The 25,460-nt window shown below is 43.0% G+C and overlaps 1 protein-coding gene across 1 annotated transcript; it reads left to right on the top strand.

The window, feature by feature from the left end:
• The first annotated feature begins 382 nt into the window (after window positions 1-382).
• On the top strand, window positions 383-16,513 carry ndufs4 (NADH:ubiquinone oxidoreductase subunit S4). Its single transcript, XM_062381570.1, has 5 exons — window positions 383-540; window positions 3,129-3,207; window positions 15,096-15,268; window positions 15,377-15,450; window positions 16,307-16,513. Exons 1-5 carry the CDS (start codon window positions 458-460, stop codon window positions 16,408-16,410), a joined length of 513 nt encoding a protein of 170 aa, XP_062237554.1. The 5' UTR covers window positions 383-457; the 3' UTR covers window positions 16,411-16,513.
• The last annotated feature ends 8,947 nt before the right edge of the window (window positions 16,514-25,460 follow it).

Raw genomic sequence — 25,460 nt, 5'->3', positions numbered from 1 at the left:
TGTATTTTCTATTTCTTTATTTGCAGTGTGTTGAGCCGCCCTAAGGTTGTCTAGTTTAAGCATCACACACCTTCACACACAGCTCATTAAGACAAGTGATGCCAACTGAAGTTTAATGTCTATTCTACACTTTGATCTCTGCATCAATAACAAATCCAGCTTTTGACAGGTTGAAGCCATTTCTGGACCCTGTAAGAAAACCCCTGTTGAACTCCTCTCTGTCAACACCCTGCTCGTCGTTACCTGTGATATATGAAATGAACATGAGAGGTGTGAACAGACGCTGCTGGCTGTGTCCGGACATGTCTCCCTGCGTGTGGCACGTCCACTGTAAAGTAATATCTGGCATCTGTCCTCCATGTCTCCTTCACGTCTCCTCCATCTGCTCGCCGCGGCCGTCAGCCGCGCGCACGCTTTGTCCCTCCGCGCTCGCCGTACTCGAGTGTTGACAACAGACATGGCGTCCTCAATGTCACTGCTCGGCTTGGGACGGTTAGCTGTGATCAACACCGCTTCTAGGGTGTTGCTGAACCCCGTCAGGTAAATCACTGTCCGTTGTCTAGTGGTTTAATGTGCACACGTGTTACTATGCCTCTTTTATTTTGGACCAGTCAACTGTAAGTCGGCTAAAGACGATGCTAGCAGGCCTAGCATGTCACATGCTAATCTGTGGCTGCAAGCTAACCAGCGTTGTAGCATAAAACACTGGAATAAAACACATGTATAAAGTTCCCCCTCTTTATTTGGCACAGTGTGGATGTTTAAACACTGAGGTACGTTCTTGCTCGATGATTTAAAGTGACTTGGGTGTTGGCTAACGTCAGGGTTACCCTGTGTCCTTACAGCTAGCCGGTTAGCTAGCTAACACCAGGTCCAACTTGTCTGTGTAGACATGTATTTAGCTGCTAATGAAGTTAAACGTTGCTCACTGCTCCACACATGGAGGACACTATGTGAACTAATATCATTCAGCTAGATGGGAAAACTTCATTTAGTAACAGACCTCACCAGGAATAAAAGAGGTGGCTAAAAGGAAGCTAACCTGTAGCATCACAAATTCACTTTTTATTTTGATTTCTTGCAGTAAAACACATGTCTCTGGTTTATTCATGTAATATGTTGTATGACTGGGCTGTTATTCCTTTTCTGTTCTAATCATGTTTGCACTTGATCTCATTGGTTTCTAAGTAAATAAACCCATCATATCCTATGAACTGCTCACTTTAGGAAAAACAACGTGACAACATATGTGTTTATTTGACGTTGCTGCTCCTCTGGTTTCTGCCTTTTTTTAATACACAAATATATCAATTTCTCATTCATGAATAGTTTCCTGGGCTTCTCCAGATCTTTAATCCACATCACTCAACCATCACCACTTACTCCATTGTAGCTCATGTTCCTGCTTGCAGACAGATATTGACGTTATTTAATAAATAGTTAGTCCAGCTGCGTACAAAACATCCACAAGTAATTCAGCTGGGGATTAGGAATGTTTAGCTTTGGGTCGGTAGCGTTAAGTTATACTGTGTAATATTTGATACCCGAATAAAGACCGGAAAACAGTTTGGCTCCAATTTATGCAAAAAGTGGTTCGTTCCAGTCTTACCATAATATCAGTAGATACTTTTGGGGATTTGGGGAAATAAATATAATGATAAAGTTATGTTCGATTTTCTAGTTTAATTTAACTGACATAACATAAATAATATTGTTAGTGACTTTATTTATAGTCCACGTCAGTTTTGGTATAGATTAAATATGGTGGGGGGGATGTAATCCACATTGCAGCCTTATGTTGAGATACTCTCACAACATTTGCTCTAAATGTGTATGTGGGCAAGCTGACAGCAGTTAATGTGAGATTACATGATATACTGTCAGGATATGTTCAAACATATTTATGCACAAGCCTGCAAATAAGATTGTTTCTTATATATATATATTCATCTTTGTCTACTCGGTTCAACACTGTTGAATATGTCCTCAAATATTTGCTCTGAAACATAAGAAGCCAAGAGTTTTTCCACACTCTGAGGTTTTGATTTGCCTGAAGGACTGAAGCCATCTGAGACCAGTCACATTGCAAATGATGGCTTTATTTTCAGCTTTTCGTTATTTAACATTGGCCTCATCAAGCATTCGATGGGAACATGAAATAATAGTTGACAGGTTTGATTGCGTTGCTTCACCAAGAGAAACATGTTGTCCAAGTGAAAATTCAAATTCCATTTAATTTTCTAGGCGTGAACATTAGTTGATAAAGATGTTAGAGATTAGAAATGGACTCAGCTGGCTTAGAGTCCAGGAAGGAGAGGCGGGATAAAAAGTCACAAACTTTTGCACATGTTCCTCATTTTACGAGTACAAAATAATATCTGAGGCTTGAACTAAAAACTCTTGGTTTTTGATTGATCTGAAAACGTAAACATTTGCTTTATCTGTGATAGATGTTGATCACATACAATTAACTACTGTATAGGAAAGTAAAGCATTATATACTGTAACTCCATTTACTACCTATTACTATCTACCCTTATAATACATTGTTCTGAATGTGAGTGCTGTCTGCAGGGATTCATTCGAATGACAACTTAATAAAGTCAACTATAAACATAGAACTCCAGAAACAAAAGTTGCATAGGCCACAATGATGTTTTTTATTTTATTCTTTTACATTTTATTTACAATATGAGAAAGTAGGGGGATCTGTAGTGTGAACATTTTAAATAAAACACAAATAATCTGGACATTATCTGGAATGTGATTATCTGTAATAGCCCTTTACTGTCTGAGCCCCGATTGCACATTACTGTTTTGTGACGGGACACGGCTGCACATTCACAAAGAGCTACACAGTCCTTGCCTGACAGTTGACCACAGCCAACATGAAGCACGTCCTGTCATTAGGATGAGAGCGACTGTCTGCCAGAGATTCAACAGACAGAACTAATATGTGGCGGGGAAATTCACTTTTGATCTCTTCTTATTTCACGATATATCCTTGCCCCATCATTTCTCTGGCTATAGTCGGCCTTTGCAGAGTGAAGCTTATTTATCTTTTACTTATTTGTTGCTCGTGTGGTGTTTTGAGCTCTGTGTGTAATGTCTGTCTAACGTTTTTGCAGGTCTACAAGCACATCAACATGGAGGCTGGCAGAGAAACAAGGACAAGACACGCAACTTATTACAGTTGATGAGAAATTGGTAAGGATCCCTCTCTGTTCAACGTGACACACCAATTGCTGTTTGTCTGATCTTCTGTCCCCCAATTACGTTCCTGGAAAATTTGTTAAAAAGGTCTTCGAACTCGCTGCCAAAGTTGGTTCGTAGTAGACAGTAGGCTTTTGTAGCATTATGATGGCAAATGTTATCATTGTGCTCCCAGTTACCAAGTTATTATTAAGAGTTACTGCAGTAAGCAAATATCTTTGTTAGATGAAAAACTAGTTTAATTTGACTATCATTGTGTTTGATGCCACTAAAGTAAATATTAGCTTTCATTTGAATTTAGATAACACCATGTATTTGCAGTGCTTCCTCTGCCACTGCAAAAACAGTTACATAATGCAATGAAAATTTGAATAAAACATCATAATTAACCAAGTGTGAGAGTCACCACTGTGTTGCTGTGCTATGTTTCTCTCGCCTTCTGTTTTACCATGTGTGTGGCGAACCCCCCTCCCCACACACGTGGAGTAGAGGAGATACAGGTTGGCAGCCTGTCATGTTAAATGATTCAAAGATTACAAACAAGTGTTTTAAATCCCACTAAAACCAAGATACAGTCACTGACTGTGTCAAATGTCTTTAGATCAGGTCAAATGATCAGCGTTTTATTAAATACACACAATCTGGCGACAGCAGTGAGGATGACTTGCTGCTCTGCTTCTTGTGCCAGCCAGAGCACTGGCACCTCTTCTGCTGTTACAGCTGCACCCCCCAAGTAAAGAGGACAGACTGCGGCTTACAAGACCGATATTGGTGGTTAGGTGCAAGTTTTCTTTTTTCTTTTGGTCAAATCCATTGCCACAAATGCACCATAAACATTCTTTTGTCACAGGCACAATAGAATACAATCAAATGAGAACAGTACCCCACTGATTTTGCAGTGCACTCAAGCATTGGGAAAAATTGTAAATTAAAGTCCATTTAATTTTCAGCAGAGGAGCATTTTTTCTCCAGTTCTTTGCCATAATGCAAGATTCTTTTTCTCCAGCTTGTGGTATATGATGTTGCAATTTCAAGTTACAGCCCTAAAACCGACTGTTACTGGATTAAACATATGTAAACAAACTGAATGTCAGAATCATGATCAAGCTAAAAATCTGTGGCTTCCTGTCACGACTTTCTCTTTACACTTGTCAAGTGGTGGGGCTTGTGTAGCCCGTCCATGCTCCTTGTTTTATTACCAAACAGTGAGCATTTGAAGTGGCCAAGGTTAGCAATGTACCGACTGTACAAAACAAAGAGGGATCTTTGAAGTGAATGGCTTGTCATTAAGAGACGAAGGAGATAGACGATAAAGAAGAAAGAGGGAGTTTGGGGAGAATGTTGGAGTCTGTTGTAGACTTGTGGGGGTTTGCTGTGTGTGGGCAGCGTCAGTGTGCGCTTTTGTCCCAGCCCAAAGCTGACCCTACTGGCAGACAAACCTTTGGCTGGGTGGAGTGTCTGTCTCTGTCCTCTCAGTAGGGGCCACTGAGAGGAACAGCAGAGGACATGAAAAAAAAGGGCCTCCAAAAGTGGGGAGGGGTGAAAGAAAAGCAAGTTTCATGGAAAAAAGTTTGTGAGACACCCTGAGACTCACGAAAAAGACAGTGGGCACTTCAGTGTTGTTTGCCACAGAGGTTCCTTTGTGGCGTGCCGTTGCTGGCGACGGCGGGAAGTGCTTACCCAGACAGGCCAAAAAGAGAGGCCTCAGCTGTTTACAGTACACTGGTCTCTGTCTCACATGGAAGAGGGCAATGAGAGCACTCTCCCTTGTGGGCATTCAGCGCATGTCAGCACGCTAGTCCTTCATCAGGCTGTCAATAATTCTGAATTGCTTTTCCGGTTGGACCAATCAAACCAGGGTCTCGATCCACTGCAAGGTTATGCCAGGCTCGGCCGCTGTCTCTCTGGAGCAGCCAGAGGAAAAAGTGGTGTGCCACTTGTTGTGTGGCGAGTCTTTCTGAATAACCTCATTTAGATGAGGTTGCATTTTGGCTGGGGCAAAAGATATTTTGAATTCACTCCAAAAGCTCTGTCTGACAATATGTGTGTCGCACTCATTATCTTGTCCTTAGTTCTCGTCTGTCCAAAAACTGCAAACCTTACAGGAACTCTCGTCCCTACAGCATGTTTGGCCATATCCATTACAGACAAATTTAGGCTATGAAGGGCAATACTATTCTGCAGGTCAAAAATCTAAGCAGATCTGTAGAAAAATACTTTAAATGGGATGTGCGCAGGCTGCTTTAGTCATTAAAATCACTAAACCCACAGATAATTAGGGCTTGACTCGGCATGTCTGAGTTTTACCTACATATTCAGCTGTCTATTTATCTCAAAGCCCGGAAAGTATACAGCAGTTATCAGATACATTAATATATATTAGCCTCAGGAAATATAAACATGACCTGAGGATGTGTCCACTGCCCTCAAGTGGGCAACACATTCAGTAATTTCAGGTGTAAGGTGATTTTTAAGCAAAATATCAAACAATCCCCCCAGTTTAAGAATTTGCTGGCTATAGGATAATGGGACAGTAAAGTATCTTTGGGTTTTCTACTCACGGACAAAATGTTTTTACAGTTTTCTGAAATGTTAATGACCATCTGATTATCAAGACTCTAATCAGCATAATCAGTAACGAAAACAATTGTTTGTTTGTTTCCTGGTATTTAAAAGGTCGAAAATGTTTTTTAATCTTTTCATGAGCAAATCATTGAAGGCATTGTCTACATTTCAGAAAAAAAGCCAAATAAAAAGACCTGCGTGATGGAGCTCCAGTGCCCAGAGCGGTTCCCTCGAGTACCCGTGCAGACCTGCTTTTGTTTGTAATTACTGTTTGATTAAGCATGCTGGGCAGCTCCCAGGGTCCAGCTGGCTGGCCACTGATACACCGCTTTACACGTAATGTCTGTGACCTCCCTCAATTAGAGCCAGGCCTATTGCTTTACTCTTTGGCCTCTTGCAGAAGCAACCGAAGTTATAGCTGCAGCAGCTGCTTCAATATGTGATATTACAATATCCCCCCCCACTTGTGCTCAAGTGTCTCCGTGTCTACTCCTGCTTCAGCCATGGCCAAGTGCGCTCCCTCTCTCCACATAAAGGCAACACCATAATCTTAAAGCGCTTGTGAAGCCTTGTTATAGAGTTCTCTAAAGGCACTAGGGTTTTATGAGACAGAGGAGGACAGTTATTAGAGGGTTGGGAATTGAGGGGGAAGTGTGTGTGTGTGTGGGGGGGGGGGCGCAGAGAGGAAGAGCGTCTTAAATTGGAAGGCCCATTTGATTCTTGACATCTTGAGTTTGCTAATCTGAAATCTTTTGTTTTCTCACAAAATTAAAGTCCAGCGTGTGCTCAGCAAAAAACATCACATCTGGAGTAAAGATGTGGGGGTTGATAGTGGTAAGGTAGTTGAGTCTGAAGGCCGGTTGTTGTTTTAAAGATTTAGATTGAAATCAGATCAAAATTATCCAGAGTATGTCGCTCAAGATTTATCACGAGTTCAGACAAGACCCTCGTACAGATACAATTTAAAGGAAGCTGGTTGACTTCAGGTCCTTTCAGTGCAACAGGCCTATTCGCTTGGACACACCAGTTTGCATGGTGGCACTTGAGAACTCAATTTCCGCAGAATTAGATGTGTTGGCCCAAGTATCCTTGGGCAAAGTACTCTCAGCCAGTGCAACTTCTAACAGGTATTTGCTTTCGTGTTTGGAAATCGCAAGAAAATCAGCGTGAAGGACAACGGAGACGCAGTAACAATAAAAATCCTGCCATCTCAACTATGAGGATATATTTAGCCCAAGGAGTTTAAGTCTGCACTACAGCGGTGTATATTCTCTAAGCCTGTCTAGCCACAGACGGAGTGACCTACAGTGCAGCAGACCACATTCACAACCCCCCCCCCCCCCCTGTCATCCTCCTCTCCCTCCCTTCCTCCCTCCCTCACACATAGACAACTTAAGTGTCTGTTTTGTCTGGTTGCCCTTTCATACGGCGTGCTTATGCAAAAAATCTCTCGGCTCAAGTTTGGAGTAGTGGGTCAGAGGATGTTGGTCTTTGAAGAGCGCTGGACAAGAGGCTTTATTATGTATCATCCACTAAATAGTATTTCATTCATTAACACTCTCTTCCATAGAGTCTAAGCCTCTTAAGAGGACTTCTCAGCCCTGTCAGTGCCGAGGAGTTTTAGGAAGTGTCTCGCTGCAAAGTGTTGTGTTTGTGTAGCTGCTCCAGTTTGCCTGCACCTTCATTTCTTCAGAGATTGTAAACTTGCAGCTATTTCCAGAATTCAACAACTTTTTTCGGTCAGACAAAGTGAGGCATTTTATGACGTCACCCTGGGCTCTAAGATTTATTAATGGTTTTGTTATTTGCTGACTTTCTGCAGAATGATTAATTTAGTCAAATTAATTGACTAATTAAGAAAAGAATTGGCAGATTATTAGGTGATGAAACGTGAACAATTGTTCATTTCTGTTCTCAATGTGCACTCTTTGAGGCTGCAGTTGATTATCAGTTGACTTTATTAAGTTTATCAAGAATATAAAAAACATCCTGACGTTTCCTCGTTTTTTTTGGCTTATTAAATGATTATAGTTTTGGTTTACTTGTAAAACTTTTGGACCGACATTTGAAGGAGTGTTTCTGAGATGCTGTATGACACGCAGACAAATAAGTGCGTCTGCATCCAACATATTCATAAGTGACCTTCTCCTTCCCCTCTCTTTCCAATCCTCACCGGTATGTGTAATGTGAGATTTGAGATGACCCTCGTGCCAGCTGCTCCTTGTTCTCCAGAGTTGAACCACTCCAACACATGAGCAAGCAACATAATATTTGTTTCTATTAGAGACGCCCCCTATGTCCAATCAGTAATTGGCACGCTTTTTCCACTTCAAAGACGTCTGAAGGTGGGAACTGGCGGAGGCTGTTGAGTGAGGCTCTTGGTCTGGGTGTGGGGAGGACAGTGGGGGGTTAAGGGTGATGTGTTTGGGCTTTCACCACATGCTGACTCAACATGATTCAGCTTGGCTGACCTTATGACCCCCCCCCCCCCCCCCCCCCCCCCCGGCTGCCGGCTGCAATTTTGGCATACAGGCGTTCATACAATGATAGGCTGCACCATACTTGTTTCATGGTTGTCACGCTGTCCACTACTCCTCGTAACAAGGTTGTGGTGATGCTAGAAGTATTAAGTCTGAGTCAGTTGTGTACAGACAAATGTTGTTTGTTTAGTTCGTCTATTTTGTTGTCGTACTAACAGGAAAATACACTCTGTACCTCTGTTTACATTTAAACCCTAAAAATAGGACGGCCAGTATTTGTGTTTAGACTATCTGACTGGACTTTTTTTCTAGGAATTGAAACCTAATTTATTGTTAATCTAACCCAGATAGTTCTTGGCAACAGTCACACTATGAATGAGTTTATATTAAAATCCTAGATTCTAAGTTAAAGTTTTCGTTCCACAGTTTGTGTCAAACCAATACCTTCACGTTTTGTCTATCTAACACGGTCAATCTACTTGACTGTAAGGTTGATCATTTTTTACAACTAATAATTTTATTAGATTCATGTAATTAAATTTTATTTTTTATTTTAGATGTAAAACACTCCTATTTTATGAAACAGCACTAAAGGGTTCCAGGTAAATAGAAGGTAGGTTGTTCAAGACGAGGTCCTTGAACTCATGTGTTTGCTTTGCCATGTGATGTCCAGGTCCAGGTCCAGGCATTGCTTTACTTAGTTCTTTTCTCAAAGATCCATCCAAATATAATATTTCTCATTGGCAAACCACTTTTTATGGTAAATTGCACTTAATCTCTTGGCACAGGTAAATCCCTTCACAGAGGTGCATCACATTCCCCAAAAACTTTTCTTTCATTTGGACCGAATCGGCAAATCGTATCAGAAAGAATCATATTTTATATCGCTGAGCTGGCAAAAGGTGTTTAACGTTCCACTGTACGAGCTGTGGGAAATGATCTGCAGGAAACATGGACATTCATCTGCAAATCATCAGAAACTGACAAGATGTGCTAAAATATCTGAGGAGAGTTGTGGCTGGAAGACAGTTTAGGACTTAGTCCGGTGTACAGCACGTGAAACCGGAGACTTTTTGTCTTCGCCTGGATTCAAACTGCCGCCCTAATGTCCACTCTTTCAGAAGTTCAAATTAGAGTCTGGCCAATGCAAATTGTATGGAGTAACAAAATATTAAAGTAGTGTACATCTGTAATTTCCAAAGGAGTTAGCATCTTACTGTAAAGATTCTGTTTTACTCTATGCCCTTTTGTTCGTCTAAAAAAATGTACTTGAAACATTGGAATCACAGCAGGCTCTACTGGACACATTTCAAAATGACATTTCTTTCTGCATTAAGTTTTGTAATAAAAGTTTTCATACTGGTTCATTTTGATGTTAATGCACCAATATTGGATGAATCACTTTTCTAGTACCAATAGGTTGGCTATGCTGTTCATAGAACAGTTGAGCTAATCTCAGGTTTGTCAGTGGAATCAACGAAAGTACATTAAAGACATCTTTTCTGTGCAACAGTAAGAAATGTATCACAGAAACAACCAGTCTTTGACTGATGCATGTCCCTCCCATACAGAACACACAAGGGGCTGTGTTTACAAGGCCTTCACTCTTCTTGTGTATGATGCAACAAGCTTTAAACAAGCTTTGAGGATTTTCTGCCATTCTTTTCTGTAGATCCTCTCAAGCTCTGTCAGGTTGGAAGGGGACCATCGGTGAACAGTTTTTTTTAGATCTCTCCAGTCTATATGTTCAGGTTCAAGTTGAGGCTCTCCCAGAGTTTTCCCTAAGCCACTCCTGAGTTGCCTTGACTGCATACGTGAACTCTAGTCTCAGAGCCTGGAAGTTCTGGATCAGGTTTTCATTAAGGACATTTCTATACTTTGCTTCGGCCCTGGCCAGTCTCCCTGTACCTGCTGCTGGAAAACACCTCTCAGCGGGATGCTGCCACCACTGGGCCTCCCTGTTAGGACGGTATTGGGCAGGCGATAGGCAGAACCTGGTGATGATGGCGCTTGAGAGTTCCGCCAACATTTCAAATTGCTTTTACCAGACCAGAGGACCTTGTGTCTTGTGAGATTTTAGTGTTTGAGTCTTTTCACTTGGGAGACGCTTCCGTCTAGCGCCATTCAGTCATGGGTCTTTTCTGATTGCAATGTTGTGTAGCCGACTGCAAGCCCAGACAATGTAGCCAACCGTAAAAGGAATTTGGACATCGTATTACATTCACAGAACGGCATTCTAAGGAACCTCCTTTCTTTTCAGCCAGCCCATGGTTCGCTCCAACGTTCTTCTTGTGTGTGTGTGAGTGTGTGTGTGTGTGTGGACTTGGTTGTTCCTTGCCTCTTGTTGATTTGAGAGGTTTGCGAGTTGAGACACCGGTCATGTTTTTAATGGATAAGCCTGGTCTCCTGAAGAAACACAACAATTATAATTCCAGATATTGTTTCCCAATAAAGATCAAACCTGGCATACAAAACATAGGTCAGGGACCAGTCAGCCGTCCTCAAAAGCTCCTTCATGACCATTGGGTCACTGCATTCAACAAAACCCAATGTGGCAGAGGACTAGCACACTGACAGCAGAGACACCTTTTACTGGTGATGAAGTTGAATTTGTTCAGGGAGATTTCATTGAGATGTGGATCCAGTCAATTGCTCCAATGACATGCGGAAATCCAGCCATGGCATGGAAATCCCTTTTCTCTCTGACCCGTCGCACAGCAGTGCTCGTTTTCTGAGGCCAATGAAATACCCCCACAAAGCACTGAAACCAATATTCAGCTCATGGTTTGTCTTGACAGACCAATCTGTAATCTCAAACTGGTTTGTTCCAGTGGACAGAAATCCCAGGTTGCACAAGGCCTGGACATGCACTGTGTTTCGTATTTTCTGAAACTGGAGGAAGGCAGTTGCAGAGATCCAAGTCATTAGTCCTTGGAAAACAAAATCCACTGATAAGCCAAACACATTCCCTGTTTGTACAGCTTGTATCAGCACTTCCAGTAATTAACCACATCATAATGTCTTGTATTACCTTCAGTATTATTTAACTGGGTTAACTCAACTTCTGTCTAACTTACAGCCAACCTTCCTTCGAATTGACGCAATAACTCAGTCACCTTAAATGGTTTCATGTTGACATACTTCTTTGTAGAAAATGTTGGTAAATACACAAACTATGAATGGGATGTTTAAATTCCTTTAAATGAATTTGCAATTTGTTTGACTGCAACACAACACCATTCTCTGATTTACTCTTTAACCTGAGCCCAGTATTTTTACTGTTAACGCTGCAGCACTGTCCAATCCTCCGTGCAGTGCTCTGGTGTCTGATAAACCTTCAAACTCTCGGATCCGTGACTCAAATTTCCAGAAGAGCATTTTGTTGTCTTGGTACCTGAAGCAACACACAATCACAAATGCGGCCTCATGGATTGTTTTTGTTTTTTTTAACACACGCCTGTTTTTGTTCTGAATCCTCACGAACATGAGCTAGACACTTAGACTGAAGGAAGAAATGAAACTTAATGGTAATCAGGCTTCTCTTACTGGTTTCCACATTTTGAGGTTGATTCTGCAGAGGAATTAGTACCAGGATGGAAAAAACTGAATTTCGCAATCTTTTATTTTGATGTACTTTTCTCCTCACCTCCTCTCGTAAGAGGACGCTCTGTCTCTCTCTACTTTCTCCTGTTATTTCCTTCAGTTTAACACTTGAGCACGTTTAGATTTTTTTCTTGTTTACACAGAAATCCACCAGCTTTCAGCATTCTGGTGGGCCCAGCGGCCCCACAGCGACAAGCCCCTAGTGCTCTTTATCTGGCACGTAGCCTGGAGGTGTCAGAATTATCGACACGCTTTCACGTGACGGAGACTTTGCCAGCCTTTTTCCCCCCCTCTCTTAAGCCCTGCATTCTGTCTGCCCAGCCAGGTATTGTAGGGCCCCGTGAAGGCCCTGTGAATAGTGTCAAACTTGATAGTTCTCATTTTGCTTCCTGTACATGGCAGAAGAAAAAGTGCCCACCGTGTGGGTTTTCCTTTTGTGATATCCCTCTCTAGTCTTCCTGGGAACACACCACATTCCAGCCACAATCATTCCCTTTGTGAATCTGGGTATTGTGGGTGAGTCTGTCATGCCAATAACCCTCCTAGCTTTCAGTGTAATGCGTGCAAGTATCATAGAAGTCTAGACTCATATTTTTGCAAACAATGCCAGATAATGAGCGGTGTGTTTTCAGTGATTTGGCCGGGCTTTTGTTTTGACACATCCTTCCTCGTTCATGAAGGACCTTTTGTGCTCATCCATGCCTAAGATGTGATTTAAGGTCTGCTACATCTGGACAAATTATTGCACCAGTTTACCATACATGGGCCTCCTGTGTCAGTTGTGGTTTATGTAATGTACACATGCGTTACCATCGTCTGGCCCTGCTAATCCCAAGGGTGTCATTTCTGCTGCGTCTCCGAGAGGGGTTTTCGTGCATCTATCTCCCAGAACAGAGCAGATCACAGGAGTGCTAAATGTTTGTGACTGCAGGTTGGGTCCACCTCAACAAGGAAGGCACCATTTCCCCTGGATTCCCAAATCCAAATGTGTTTTGGTTTTCAGGGAATTCTTCCCTTCTGAGCACTTCAGGCGTATCAGGTATTTTGAATGTTAATCATTCAAAAACATAAAAACTTCTATCCAACGGAAACATTTTTAAACGGCTTTAGATTATCTGCAGCAGACTTGTGTCATGAACCGGCCACCGTTACCCCCTTTGGGTGAAGGGAACATGTTTTCCTCCTCGCTCTGACAAGAGGGAATTGTCAAGGTTAAGTAGATAGGGCAGCCGGAAATAATTACCGAGCACTTGTGAATTTTTTTCCCCCCGCCTTTTGTTCGTGTCTTCCCTTTCATTTTAACAATCTTTTCAATGTGCAGATCTTGTTTATGATTAAATTCAGTCTGGTCGAGCCTCAGCATAGCAAAAGATATTCCCCCCGAAACGAGCTGTAGTCAAATGATTGGACCTGTAATTTCCGAGGCTTAGATGCCACTGGAAGCTCCTTTAGCCCAGGGAGAGGCCGGCTTTTGTGTTGAGTTCATGCACAACGACCCCCTTTCTACAAATCAACTGGCAGATGACAGACAATGATGAAAAATTGATTCTTTGAAGTTGTAATGGCCATTGAAATGTGTAAAATTCTTGTACTGAAAGGAGAGCACCCTGGAAGGCCCTCAGTCTTGGGTGGCTGCTGGTTGCATGCTGGGAGGTTGGTCTGTGTTTTGTCGGAGACTTCCCATCGCTTGTTTGCTAATTCCCTGAAGAATTGGACGAGATCCTTGATCGGAGCTTGAAGGGTCTCCAGTTGCTCACAAATATGCATTTAGTACGCCCCTCCTCCTCCTGCAGCCTCACTGGCCTACTTTCTGATACTGTCTGGAATAAATAAAAGTATTAAGCGTTAATTAAATCTAAAACAAACTGTGTGAAAATCTCTTATTATATTCTTCTTATCTGGTTTTCTGTCTTTTCGGTGTTTGAATCTGACATTGACTTTTTTTCCTCACATGTAAGCTGTATTTTATAATGTTGTTATTCACTTAAAATAAAATTGAGCAGAAATTGTAAGTCTTAAAAAACTAAAACTATTACCTGGAAAAAAAAGCGTCCGACCATTAAATGCTGACGGACGTTTACAAGCAACATATCAAGAAGTAGAGAAAATTCACATTAAAATTCTGACAGGTTAAAACATGGGAGAAATTGATGTGTAGTTGTAACAGCTGTGCTGGCAGAGCCGGACCTGCCCACAGAGCAAGCTGCAGATCACACAAATAATAAAACTACAATCCAAACTTTTTATTTTATTTTACTGTGCCTATAAAAAGTGTTCACTCCTTGAATTTTTCATATTTTATTGCTTTTTCTTCTGACAATGAAGTCTCATTTGAGCTTTTTTTGACTCTGGTATTTTTAAGTGAAAAATAAATCCCAACAGATCGATGTGAAGTACAAAAATATAAAACATCATGTAGTTGATTACCTAACTCCTTTTTATAGCACCTGAATAGCTAACTTCAGATGACCTCCCTCAACTAATGTACACACATTTGTCTTCAGGGAGAGAAAATTACATCAGTCAGAATTGTCCTGGAAGAACCCAGGCTGATCTGAGACCAGAAACATGTCAGTCGGTTAAATCAAGGGACATGGTTGCGTAAAATGAAAGTTTGACGGATTTCAGTTTTTGTTTTGACGGCTCACTCCAACGAATCCTCCTCTAAGATCAAAGCTTTGCAGCCGACGATTGTTTTAAGATGAATCATTTTCTAACACTAGTCATTATGGAGTTAAAGACCTTTTAGAGTTTTAGAGACTTCAGCACTAAAAGTCTTTTCTCACAATGTTAAAGAAAGTGATAAAAGATAATAATAAATGGTTTCTTTCTTGCGTCATGTTCCATCATTCCAAGTTTTTCATGTAAGTCCGTCCTGTAGTTTTGTGGAATCTTAAAAACAATCAAACAAAGTGTTGATCAAAGACGTGTTGATCATAAAATGATGGAGTTCTAAAAATAACGTTGGGCCCACGATCACATCAGCAGCTCATCCAATCAAAATCCTCAAACTTCACAGCATAACATATCTGATCACTCTTAAAACATTAGCCTGAGTTCACAGGCCCCTGCACAGTTTTATTGGTATATGAATGTTAAATTATAAACTTTGCCATTTTCTGAGAAGCAACTTCATTACAAACTGGTTAATGATATGTACAATATAAAGTTTGAATCCCTCCCGTTCTCCTGTCTGACACTGTGCTCCCTCCCTCTCTGTGTGTTTCTCTACAGGACATCAGTTCTCTGTCGGGCGTTCCAGACGAGCACATCAAAACACGCAAGGTTCACATCTTCGTGCCGTCTAAAACCGCCATGCAGTCCGGAAGCAACAGCACCAAGAAGTGGAAGATCGACTTCGACACCAGGGAGCGCTGGGAGAACCCGCTGATGGGCTGGGCCTCCTCGTAAGAACCCACTTCTTCTTTGTGTTGTATATCCTGTGAAATCAAAGTTTTCATATTGTCCCATTCAGGCAGAAAACGGTGTCACTGACGTCTCTGTGTGTCTTTCAGGGCTGACCCTCTGTCCAACATGACTCTGTCCTTCTCCTCCAAGGAAGACGCCGTCGCTTTCGCTGAGAAAAACGGTACGAAATGTGAAATGGAAAGACTTCAGGCAGAATTGAACATTTAAAGCAACACGTTGGATAAAACATCTTTGATTTCAGTCGCTCAGTTTAGCTTCAAAAGTGATATTATGCCTCTCATCATTCTTTAGAGTTTCACCAACACTGAATGAACAGACTGAATATTCAATGAACACAATATCACGTTGAGGTAACTGTGGAGCAGGAGTAATTCGATTTAATCTGAAACATTTGGCCACTTCACCGTCTTGACCAGCACCTCAAAGCTTTTTGTTTTCTCAGCAGTAAATTAACCAATGATCATGGAAACTTGGCTCCTTTTGCCAAAGTCCATCAGAATCTTTCGATATCGACAACGTGGATCTCTGTAAACGTTGTCAGCTTGTTAAACTCTCCAGAGCAGGATTGTCATCGGCTGATATCAGTGATAGTAGTAAAACAGCACCTGTTAAAAATGGCTTTATTGCAACGAGAGCAGCTGATCCCAATATGTGGGCCTCATAACGAATCCAGTAATAAAAGATTAAGAGAATAGTTTGGATTGGCCGACTCCATCATTCGAAACAGTCCCCGTAGCTTCGAGTGAAACATGGCGGACGCAGGTTTTGTGTTTGGCTCCACAGAAAGTTCACGTTGACTCCGAGGAGCCGAAACCATCTGGGAGAGTTTGTTGAGACGAAGCAAAGGAAACGGCCGACCTCTGTTTATTGCACCAGGAAAGTGATTAGTGCAGTTGTGACTCCACGCAGCCTGTCGATGTCCACCGGACACCTCATTGTGGCTTGGAGCTGGTCCAAAGTGAATGTGTGTGACGCTCCGGCCTCCATCGCTCACTCTGAGGATGTTTTCACTTCAGGTTGGAGCTACGACATCACGGAGAGGAGGAGCGCCAAGCCGCGGGTGAAGTCCTACGGAGCCAACTTCTCCTGGGACAAGAGGACCAGGAGGTCCGCTAAGTGAACTGAAGACACACATCTGCTGCTGGGCCTGACCTCCGCCTGTCCCACAGCGGACTTGTATCGTCCTTGTCAATAAATGCAAAATTATATACTTCTAAACCAAACATTTGGGTCATTATCGCTTTTCTTTTTCAAACATTCACCTCATTACTGACTACCTAGTGTCGTCCAGTCGATTGATGAGCTGTTTGTTCTCCGGGTGGAGTTGAGCATCAGCGAGGGGAACATATTATTACAATTAGAACCCGGTGACATGTCTTGGTGTTTGTTTCCATCCTGTTACCTGTTTCCACAACCGGGGTTCAAATAACAAGCGTTTCTCTTTGTGATTATTATTGTTATTATCACAACATCTGCTCGGCGAGGTGACCTTTTCTTTAAAGAGTATTTTTCTTTAAAACGTTTAATGACACAACCTCTTCAGGAAGGAAGTTTTAAAATGAGGCAACGATGATTCACATCAAACTGGAGCCAAAGCTGAAGACTTCTGATTCATCTGCTCATCTGAACCAAAATGCTGCAATTCAATGAAGGCCAACGTGTTTTTGTAAAACCCCCCAAATGTTTATTTTACCATAATTCATGATTTAGCAACTGACACAACCACTTCCTTTATTTCACACATTCAACAAACCCAGTTCAGCCTTGTTCAGGTTTTAACTTTGTCTTGCTGCTTGAAATTAATGTTTAAATCAAATTTAAAATAGTTGCCATTCTGCCATTCATGTGATGCAAAATCCACTTTTCTGGAGTTCTGCATACTTTTCTATCAAAGACGAATAAAGAATGAAATAAAATGCAGCTTTATTGGTCGAGTCGGGTTCAAAAGTCGAACAAATGTTTTCACAAATTCCCACATTTACAGCTCAACTCCAAATGGTGAAGAACATGAACAGACACAAGAGAATTAGTCTGAAGAACAAACTGTTTTTTCCATTACATCGTTGTTAAACGGGCACTTTCTGGTTATTTGCCCAAAAATAAGAGACAGATAAATAAACCACACGCTTTATTGTACAATAATAATAGTAAAGTATGTAAACGTGTCGGTCTCCACTCTGAGGTAAAGTTCCGACCTTTGGAAGAAGCTGTAAATTCTTCTAAATGCCCAGCTACTCACACTTGGCAGTGTCCCTGTTGATGCTCTTTGTGTTCAGTAAACACAGTGTTACTCTGCGCCGAGCCCCGGACTGCGTGACTGCACTGATATTCACACAGCAATCATGGGCGCCTAATTGGTTATAGCCCTTCGTTAATTAACGCACTGCATTGCAAAGCTTTCACAGCCTTGCGCTCGCTATTTATTTTGTTCTGTCGCTCGGCACATCAAACGGGCCGATCTGATATGAGCGTAATGGTCCAGCTGAACGGGCGGGACATGAATGACAGCATGTGTTGCCCCCCCCCCCCTTTGAAATCCCCTTTGGAGAGAAGCAGCGGCGGAAAAAAAAATGCTCTTGGCACAAGTTTGAATCATAAAAGTTGAAAGCATTCCGCCCCGTCTTGGCCCGTAAGCACCATAATGTATGTGGAATGAGCGGCTGCGTGGTGGTGGCATTGTTGGGAACCATCAGAACAACACACACACCAGCAGGAGGGCAGCTCGGAGCGGCCGGGACAAAAAGAACCTGGACTCATAGCGCTCTAATAGTACGAACAGTTCTAGTTGGACGGCCGTAAAAACGAGTTATCCAATGTTGGCCGAGGGAAAATATCATTAACAAGGACACGTTTAAAGTGCACTGGGCTTTTAGACTCTATCCCTCCACTGAATCAGTATCACAGGGTCAGTTTCTCACTCATCCAGCAGAGAAAGAGGAGTTTACGTCTGTGGAGCTCAGAGCACGGGAGGATTTCAGTGAACCACAACACGAGAGCGACATCTCTTTAGAGAATCAGGGTCAGTGATTCTCTGGAAACTCCAGGGATGTCACTCTGTGTTTCTGAGGCGTCTGTTCTGTGGATCAGAGGACTTGGAGGTGAGAGGAACACAGGAAGCAGCAGGTGATGCTACACAGCAGCTCAGCAGGATTTCATTCTAACTGCATTGAAATATAAAAACTTTTAAAGTCTCCAATTCCACTTTTTCCCCCGGTGATCAGATCCCAGATTTGACATGACTCCTGATTTGCCTCCGAGGCTCTGCACAGTTGTGTTGTCACCTCCTGCTGGAGGCCGCGACCCGGCTGCATCGGGCTGTGGGCGGAGGTCAGTGTCTCTTAAGGGTCACGGTTCGATCCCCTTGACGTTTGGACACAACCCGGTGAGAACTGGACGTGGAGCTTCTCGTCTGCTGCTCACACATCTGCTCTTTCCATGTGGAGTCGTGGCCTCGCTCCACACTCTGTGGATCTTTGGGTGTGAGAGAGAGGAATCTGAAAATAAACTCATATTATTTCTTTGATGTCTGCCAAGGAGGTTACGATTCTGCCTTTACACACAGAAAGATTACACGAAAACTACTGAACAGGTGGAAGGGTGGGACACGGGCCAAGAAGGAACCCATTACGTGCTGGCCTGGAACCAGGAATCTTTTTCACTTTCTTTTTTAGACATTTTCACTACTTTCCCTGGGAATAATTCATGGACCTTGATGAAAACAACCTGACGTACTTAAAAGACCGATTTCTAGGACTGTGGCCCGTTGCAGATACAAGCAAATACACAAGTTGAGCAGATTTCAATTCGGCTTTGTGTGAGTTTAATCTGAGATAATCAGATTCAGAAGAAAATCAATAATTAATAATTTTTTTTAATAGTTTGAGTTTTGTCCAAACGAGAGAACTGCTGCTCTACTGATGCCCCTCTAGTTTAAATAATAAACAAACAGGATGAAAGATTCACGGGCGATTTATAAATACTGTGTACAATATTTTGATTGTGTTACCACAGTGTGTAGATAGCATATGTGCTGATAAGATTGTGAGACTGCACAGGACTTCCCACGGCTGATCCCGAGCTGCACCTGCTCATTACTACAGTGCTTTACAGTGTTTTCAGTCACTGAGAGTGTCATCAGGTTTTATTCTTTTATGGGTTAAACAATAATTGGCCTCAGCGGCTGGAAGATGGAACACAATCTGTTACACTTCATCCAATCACGGGTTCACATTTTATTGTGTTGGAAGAGAAACGTGTCTCCCAGACGCAGCAAGGCCGAGAGTGGAGATAGACAGAATTCCTGCAGGAGCTCCGTGTGTACGAGTGGGAGAGAGATCTCAATCCATCGTGAATTCTTTTTATTTTCGTCCTCCCGTCGTTAAAGAGGGGGGGGGGGGGGGGGGGGGGGGGGGGGGGAGGTCCTCCTGCACCGAGCTGGAAAGCGCTCGGGCCGTTATCGAGCTGCATCCTGCTTCGATTCAGCAGCTGGACAGAGGCCTGGTGTGAATGTCGTAGTTTGAACTCCAGCCAAGACGTTATTTGTAAATGGTGCTTCTCTAAATAACACAAACACCTTCACTCACGCAAACCATGATCTAATGATCACTGCTGTCTGTGGCCGCTCACTGCTGTGAACTCCCCAACCCGGGCCACGAGGCACACAACCAGAGACCTGCTTCCCTGCGTGTGTGTGTGTGTGTCTGTTTGTGTGTGTGTGTGTGTGTGTGTGTGTGTGTGGGGACTGCAGCTTGTTTTGAAGGGCACAGATTGATGGTGACTTGTGGTTATCCAAACAGAACCTCACATCAACCCTGAAAAGAACCTGTTGACCCGACGTGTACTGTTCATTTCATCGTTTATCATCTTTCAATTAAAAAGAAAATCATCATCCTCTCGTCTGATTTTAACACATGGGGTTTTGTTTTTTTAGAAGTTTGTAGTGTAAAGATTTATACTGGGAATTTGTATTTTTTTTAATCTGTTGTTAAATACTGAGCCTGAGGACTGGACAGTTGCTTTCTCTCTATCTGTGGGAGTGGGAGGTCTTTAGGGGGCAACAACTCAAATCTACGAGAACAACCATTTTATGTATTTTTTAATGTTTATACGATTTTCATCCAGAAGGAGAAAAAGGTGCCAAATCGGTTAATGGGATATGAATCCATTCAGATGGAGACGAGAGAGGAGGAGTGAAGAGCTCGGTGCCTGATGGGAAGTCCTCTGGCAGTTTAGTCTCACAGCAGAACAACCAGGGGGAGTTCACGCCTGAGCCGGACCTAAAAGCTTTATTCCAAAAAAAAGAAAAAGATTTAAATCTGCTCTTAAATGTAGAGAGAGGGTTTCTGCCCCGTGGACCCAGACTGGGAGATGGTTCCACACCAGAGGAGCCGGATGGCTGAGGGCTCTGGTTCTACTGGTGGAGGCAGACTGTGGAGCAACGGGATACTTTGAGTTCTGGAGGCTACGACCAACTGAAAACTCTGTGAATATTTTAATCTTCTTTTGGATTCGACAGGGAACCAGTGCAGGGAACAAACAGGAGAAAAACGACCTCTTAATAATTCCTGTCATTATTCCTGCTGCTGCATTATGGGTAATGTTTTATGTTTCTCATATTGTCAAGAAATCTGATAAAAGGCCCAAAACCACCGAGCTGACTCAATGCTGACTGAGCTGCTCCTCCCCAAGATAAACACAAACATATTTAAAAAGTTAAATTAAAAGTTATTAAATAAACAAAATAATTTCGAAAAAGCTAAATCGTTTTAGAATATATTTTATTACTCAAACAAGAATAAAAACACATGAGTTGGACTCTTTTCAGCAGCGTATTGATACACATCTGGGGCTTCATGGAGCTCGTGGGATTTAATTTAAAAGATGGTTCCTCAGCACGGAGGAACAACCTCCACCAGGGAACCACCGCGTTCTCAGCCATGTGTGGGAGAACCTCAGTGAGAAGCAGCAGAAAGTCTCCGAGGCCTCATTTCAGCGTGGTCCTCTTCAAAGCAGCGCTGCTCGGTGGTGGGCGTCCCCCTCTGCCTCTCGGGTCCCGGCCGGGGGAGGAGGTTGGGGTGAGGACGGCCCTGTCTCCTGGGACTGAAGGCTTCCACCGCACAACACATTCATGTCCCGCTATTTCTCAATCGCTGTGTTCATCTTCCCTGTTTTTCCCCATTCACAGCGACACCAGGTTGGACGTGACACCAACCCCTGGGAAGGTCAGGGAAACCCCCCCCCCCACACACACACACACACACACACACACACACACACACACACACACACACACACACACACACACACACACACACACACACACACACACACACACACACACACACACACACACACACACACACACACACACACACACACACACACACACACACATCGACACACACACAGATCATAGAGTTGTCCTCCTGAAAGAGATCAAAGATGCCATTGGTCAGGGAAGAAGACAAAGGGTTAGCTGAGGAGGTTGGCAGCTCCGTTAGCATCCTGAGTGTCTACTTTCACAGCCCTTTGACATTTCAGACAGATTCCAGCGCTGAACGTTAACGTCTTATTAACGGGCGGAACCGGTCAGAGCTCAGCGGTCCAGTTAAATCTGCTTTTCTCCAGTAAATCACTGGAAAGCAGCGTTTTGAGTGGAAGTTCTGCCTCGCGGCGGCGTTCAGGTCAATTACACATCGAACAAATGTCCACACTAATCTCCTTGTTGCCAAATTAAAAGGGCGAGTTTTTAAAAAATGTCTGGAAAAGTCATTCATCCTGCCGGCGTTTGAAGTCACCGGGCACATGGCGGGTGACGATTAATTGTCCCCCGAAGAGTAAATTGATGGAGAGGAGAGAACCTTGGGGAGGGAAAAGTTCAGTTTCTCTTTTTGTTTTTCACCTCCCTGTCCCGTTTGAAGGAGATGTGAGTTGGCAGCGCAGGAGAGGCTTGAAGATTAATGTTGCTGAAGGGGGCTCTGACAGCCTTTCCGCTGGTTGCGGTTCTCTTGGGTGGCCCGATTGGTCTTGGATGTCACTTTTGCTACTTAATCTTGTGTATGTGAACCAGGCTGATTCAGAGGGGCTGGGGGGGGGATGTCCGCTGGGCAGCAACAGGAGAGACACGCTGAGGACAGAGCAACAGTGTCACTCCCTCTACCTCCAGCAGCTCACCGCTCTATTCGGTCCAGGTACCAGACAAACAGGGTTAGTGAGAGGAAGTAGGAAATGAACTTTCTTCATTTTAGTTTGTTGTTTTTAACATTTTAAACGATTTTACGTTTACAGTCAAGAAATTATATTCTGTTTTATTGTTGACAGCATCAACAGGTTATTGATGTTTATTTAGATCAGGAATCAGTTCGATAAATTATATAAATAACCCGCGAAATATAAGAAATAACACTTCACTGGTTTATCGTGACTAAAATATACTGCTTACAGTTTACTTACATTTTTACTAATCAGTATCGGAGGAAATTTTAAGAAAATGAACATAAAAGAAAAACAATAAAGTAAAGTATTTAAAAAAGTATTGTATAGCACTTGAATTAATGTTCTTATCTTCAGTCTCAGTCCTGGTGAACTGTTTTAAACTGAGCAGCAGACGTACAGAATCATTTTTGATGGAAAGAAGCATCAGTGTAAACATCACATTATTATTCACTGCAGCTTCAATAAAGAGCTGAATATGTTTTCAAAGTTAAAGGTGAAAGTAAAGGACCTGAAAACTTTCTGCTTTCACTCAGCTACTTACGACATATGAGGCCCAGAGAGAAAAGTAAAAGTAAAACTAAAACAAAAACAGAAACAGAAACAGAATATATGAATAAAATAACCGAAAGTAAAACTAAAATCAAAATGAAACAAAGTAAAAAACCTCTCAGGGCCTTTTCCATATCGATGTATTGTTTCTCAAGAGAGAAAGTGGGAACTGAGATGGAAACAAATATCTGTTCACTAATAATCAATATTTAAACCTGGAGCGAATCAAAAGATGTCAATATTTAATATCAATATTTGATTCAAAATCTGATTTGTCAATTGTTTTGTAACTTCCTAATTAAATCTGATCAACTCTGACTGATGTTTCAAATCTGCAAGAATCGATAATTAAGATTTAAACTTTTAAAAGGATTTAAAGTTTCTGGTTATTGATCATCACTGAAACTAAACTACAAAGTCAGAGTCGTGTGCAGATCTGATACGACTGTGGTCTTTAAGTGCTAATCAGTTCATCACTGCCTCTGTAAACATAAACAATGGTTATATTCCTAAATAAATTATATATGTAGAGTGTTTGATTAAAGTGTTAAATAGGGTTTAAATCTATCATTGAGGGTCAGAGTTCAGATCCAGGGGACTCTTCAAAGTTCAGAAGTTTCAGATTTATAGTTAAGAAGTAATAAAATCTAAGATACTTCATGGTGACAGTATTTCCCTCCTTTGGACAGGGCAGTATCTGGAAGGAGGCTTCTGCTCCTCAGGGTGAACTTGTCAGTCGGTGACTCAGCCGCTGGCAGGTGAGTGGACACATCTTCTCGCGCCGCGCTTTTCCTGCTGGATGATCCTGTTAGAGGATGTTTAGGCTCAGTCCTCAGAACGACAGTAAACACGTGACGTGGTTCTGAGAATCACAGCCGACTCCAAGTGGACACGGGTGCTGTGAAGCCGCCGTTTTATTATAACTGGAACTTCATCGCCTTTTCATGAAAACGCTTCTTTTTATTAGTAAACATAAAAGTAAGAATCCATGTTGTTAATGTGGAAATGTGTGTTAACGCCGCTCAGGTTTGTGAATACCACACACACACACACACACACACACACACACACGAGTCCACACACTGTAACACACTGGTGACTGGAGAAGTGTTGAAGGACTGTGAACCGCAGGACTTGACCAATCGAGCTGCTCACGTCTCTAAGCCAATCTAAACTGGTCTCCGTCTTGACCTTTCTGACATTTAACCCTAATCCTCCGAACCTTAGACACTATTTCTGGCTGCAGCTTATTGCCCCGTGTTTGTCTGAATCATCCGAGCGGCCGCCCTCACCTTTCTCCTGTTTTCATTCTCCTCTCGCGTCCTGTTTGCAGTTTCCTGCGTGAGTCAGGCCGCGTTTCATCATCACAATGTTAAATACCTGCTCTCGACCCAGATACCCCCCCCCCCCCCCGGTAGTGATGAATCCGCTCGGTGCCAAAACTTTGGCACAACACAGGTGTTCTCTCTCTCTCTCTCTCTCTCTCTCGGCCGTGTTTACGTGATCGTCCCCGTGAACGACTTTTTCAGCCTTTCTTTCTTTCTTTTTTTCGCTTTCCCACGGAAGGTTTGTTTTGTGAGAGCTGCAAGCTGCCCACATGGTGTCGTCACTGGAGCTGCTCTCCCCGTAAACTGTTTGGATTCTATGAGCTAATCCACCTTCAGTGTTTGTCCCGGGGGCCACGCGGCCCGGCAGCCCGGCCGCGGAGCATCAAGCGGTGGAACGTTTAGAGGTGAAACTCAAATATTTACTACATATTAGCAACTCATCAATCAGCTGCTTACGAGAGGTTCACCACGTCGGCTCGGTATCAGAGGCCCGAGACTCGTGGAGACCAAACCGTCAGTTGTGTTGTGTTGTTTCCAAACAGAGTCACTGTGTTGTGTTGCTTCCAAACAGAGTCACTCGGGGGCAAAGTCGTAAATTGAATTTGTCTAAAAGAAAAACATGGATCTGTTTCTCATGATGATCCACTTCCTGCTGCTGTGGCGTCAAAGCCTGAGTACAGCTGGACTCTGCCCACGTGCACCGTGCTGAGCGTCCTGCAGAGAGACACAGTGCACGTCACAGTGCACGTCACAGTGCACGTCACAGTGCACGTCTCGGTCGGTCCCTGTTTGTCCCCCCGACACGTGACAGTAAATTCTCCAAACAGGACGCTCAAGGAGTCGTGTCTACTCGTCTTCAAAGACTTATGACAAGAGAGAGTCCCCAGTAAAGAGAGAAGTCTGATGTCCACCAGTGGGACGGGAACTCCAGTAAACGAGTCCAGACCGCTCGAGACGGGCATGTCAAGGTCACTCTCATCAAAGTCCCATGGACACGGTTTCTGCTTCTGGGCCTGGAGGGGACGAGCCGGGCCGGGGATCACCTGATCAGCTGCTGCTGCTGCCGGAGAGAGAGAGA

The sequence above is a fragment of the Platichthys flesus genome, chromosome 3, assembly GCF_949316205.1.
Source record: "Platichthys flesus chromosome 3, fPlaFle2.1, whole genome shotgun sequence".
Lineage (NCBI taxonomy): Eukaryota > Metazoa > Chordata > Actinopteri > Pleuronectiformes > Pleuronectidae > Platichthys > Platichthys flesus.
This window is presented reverse-complemented; position numbering and strand designations above follow the sequence as displayed.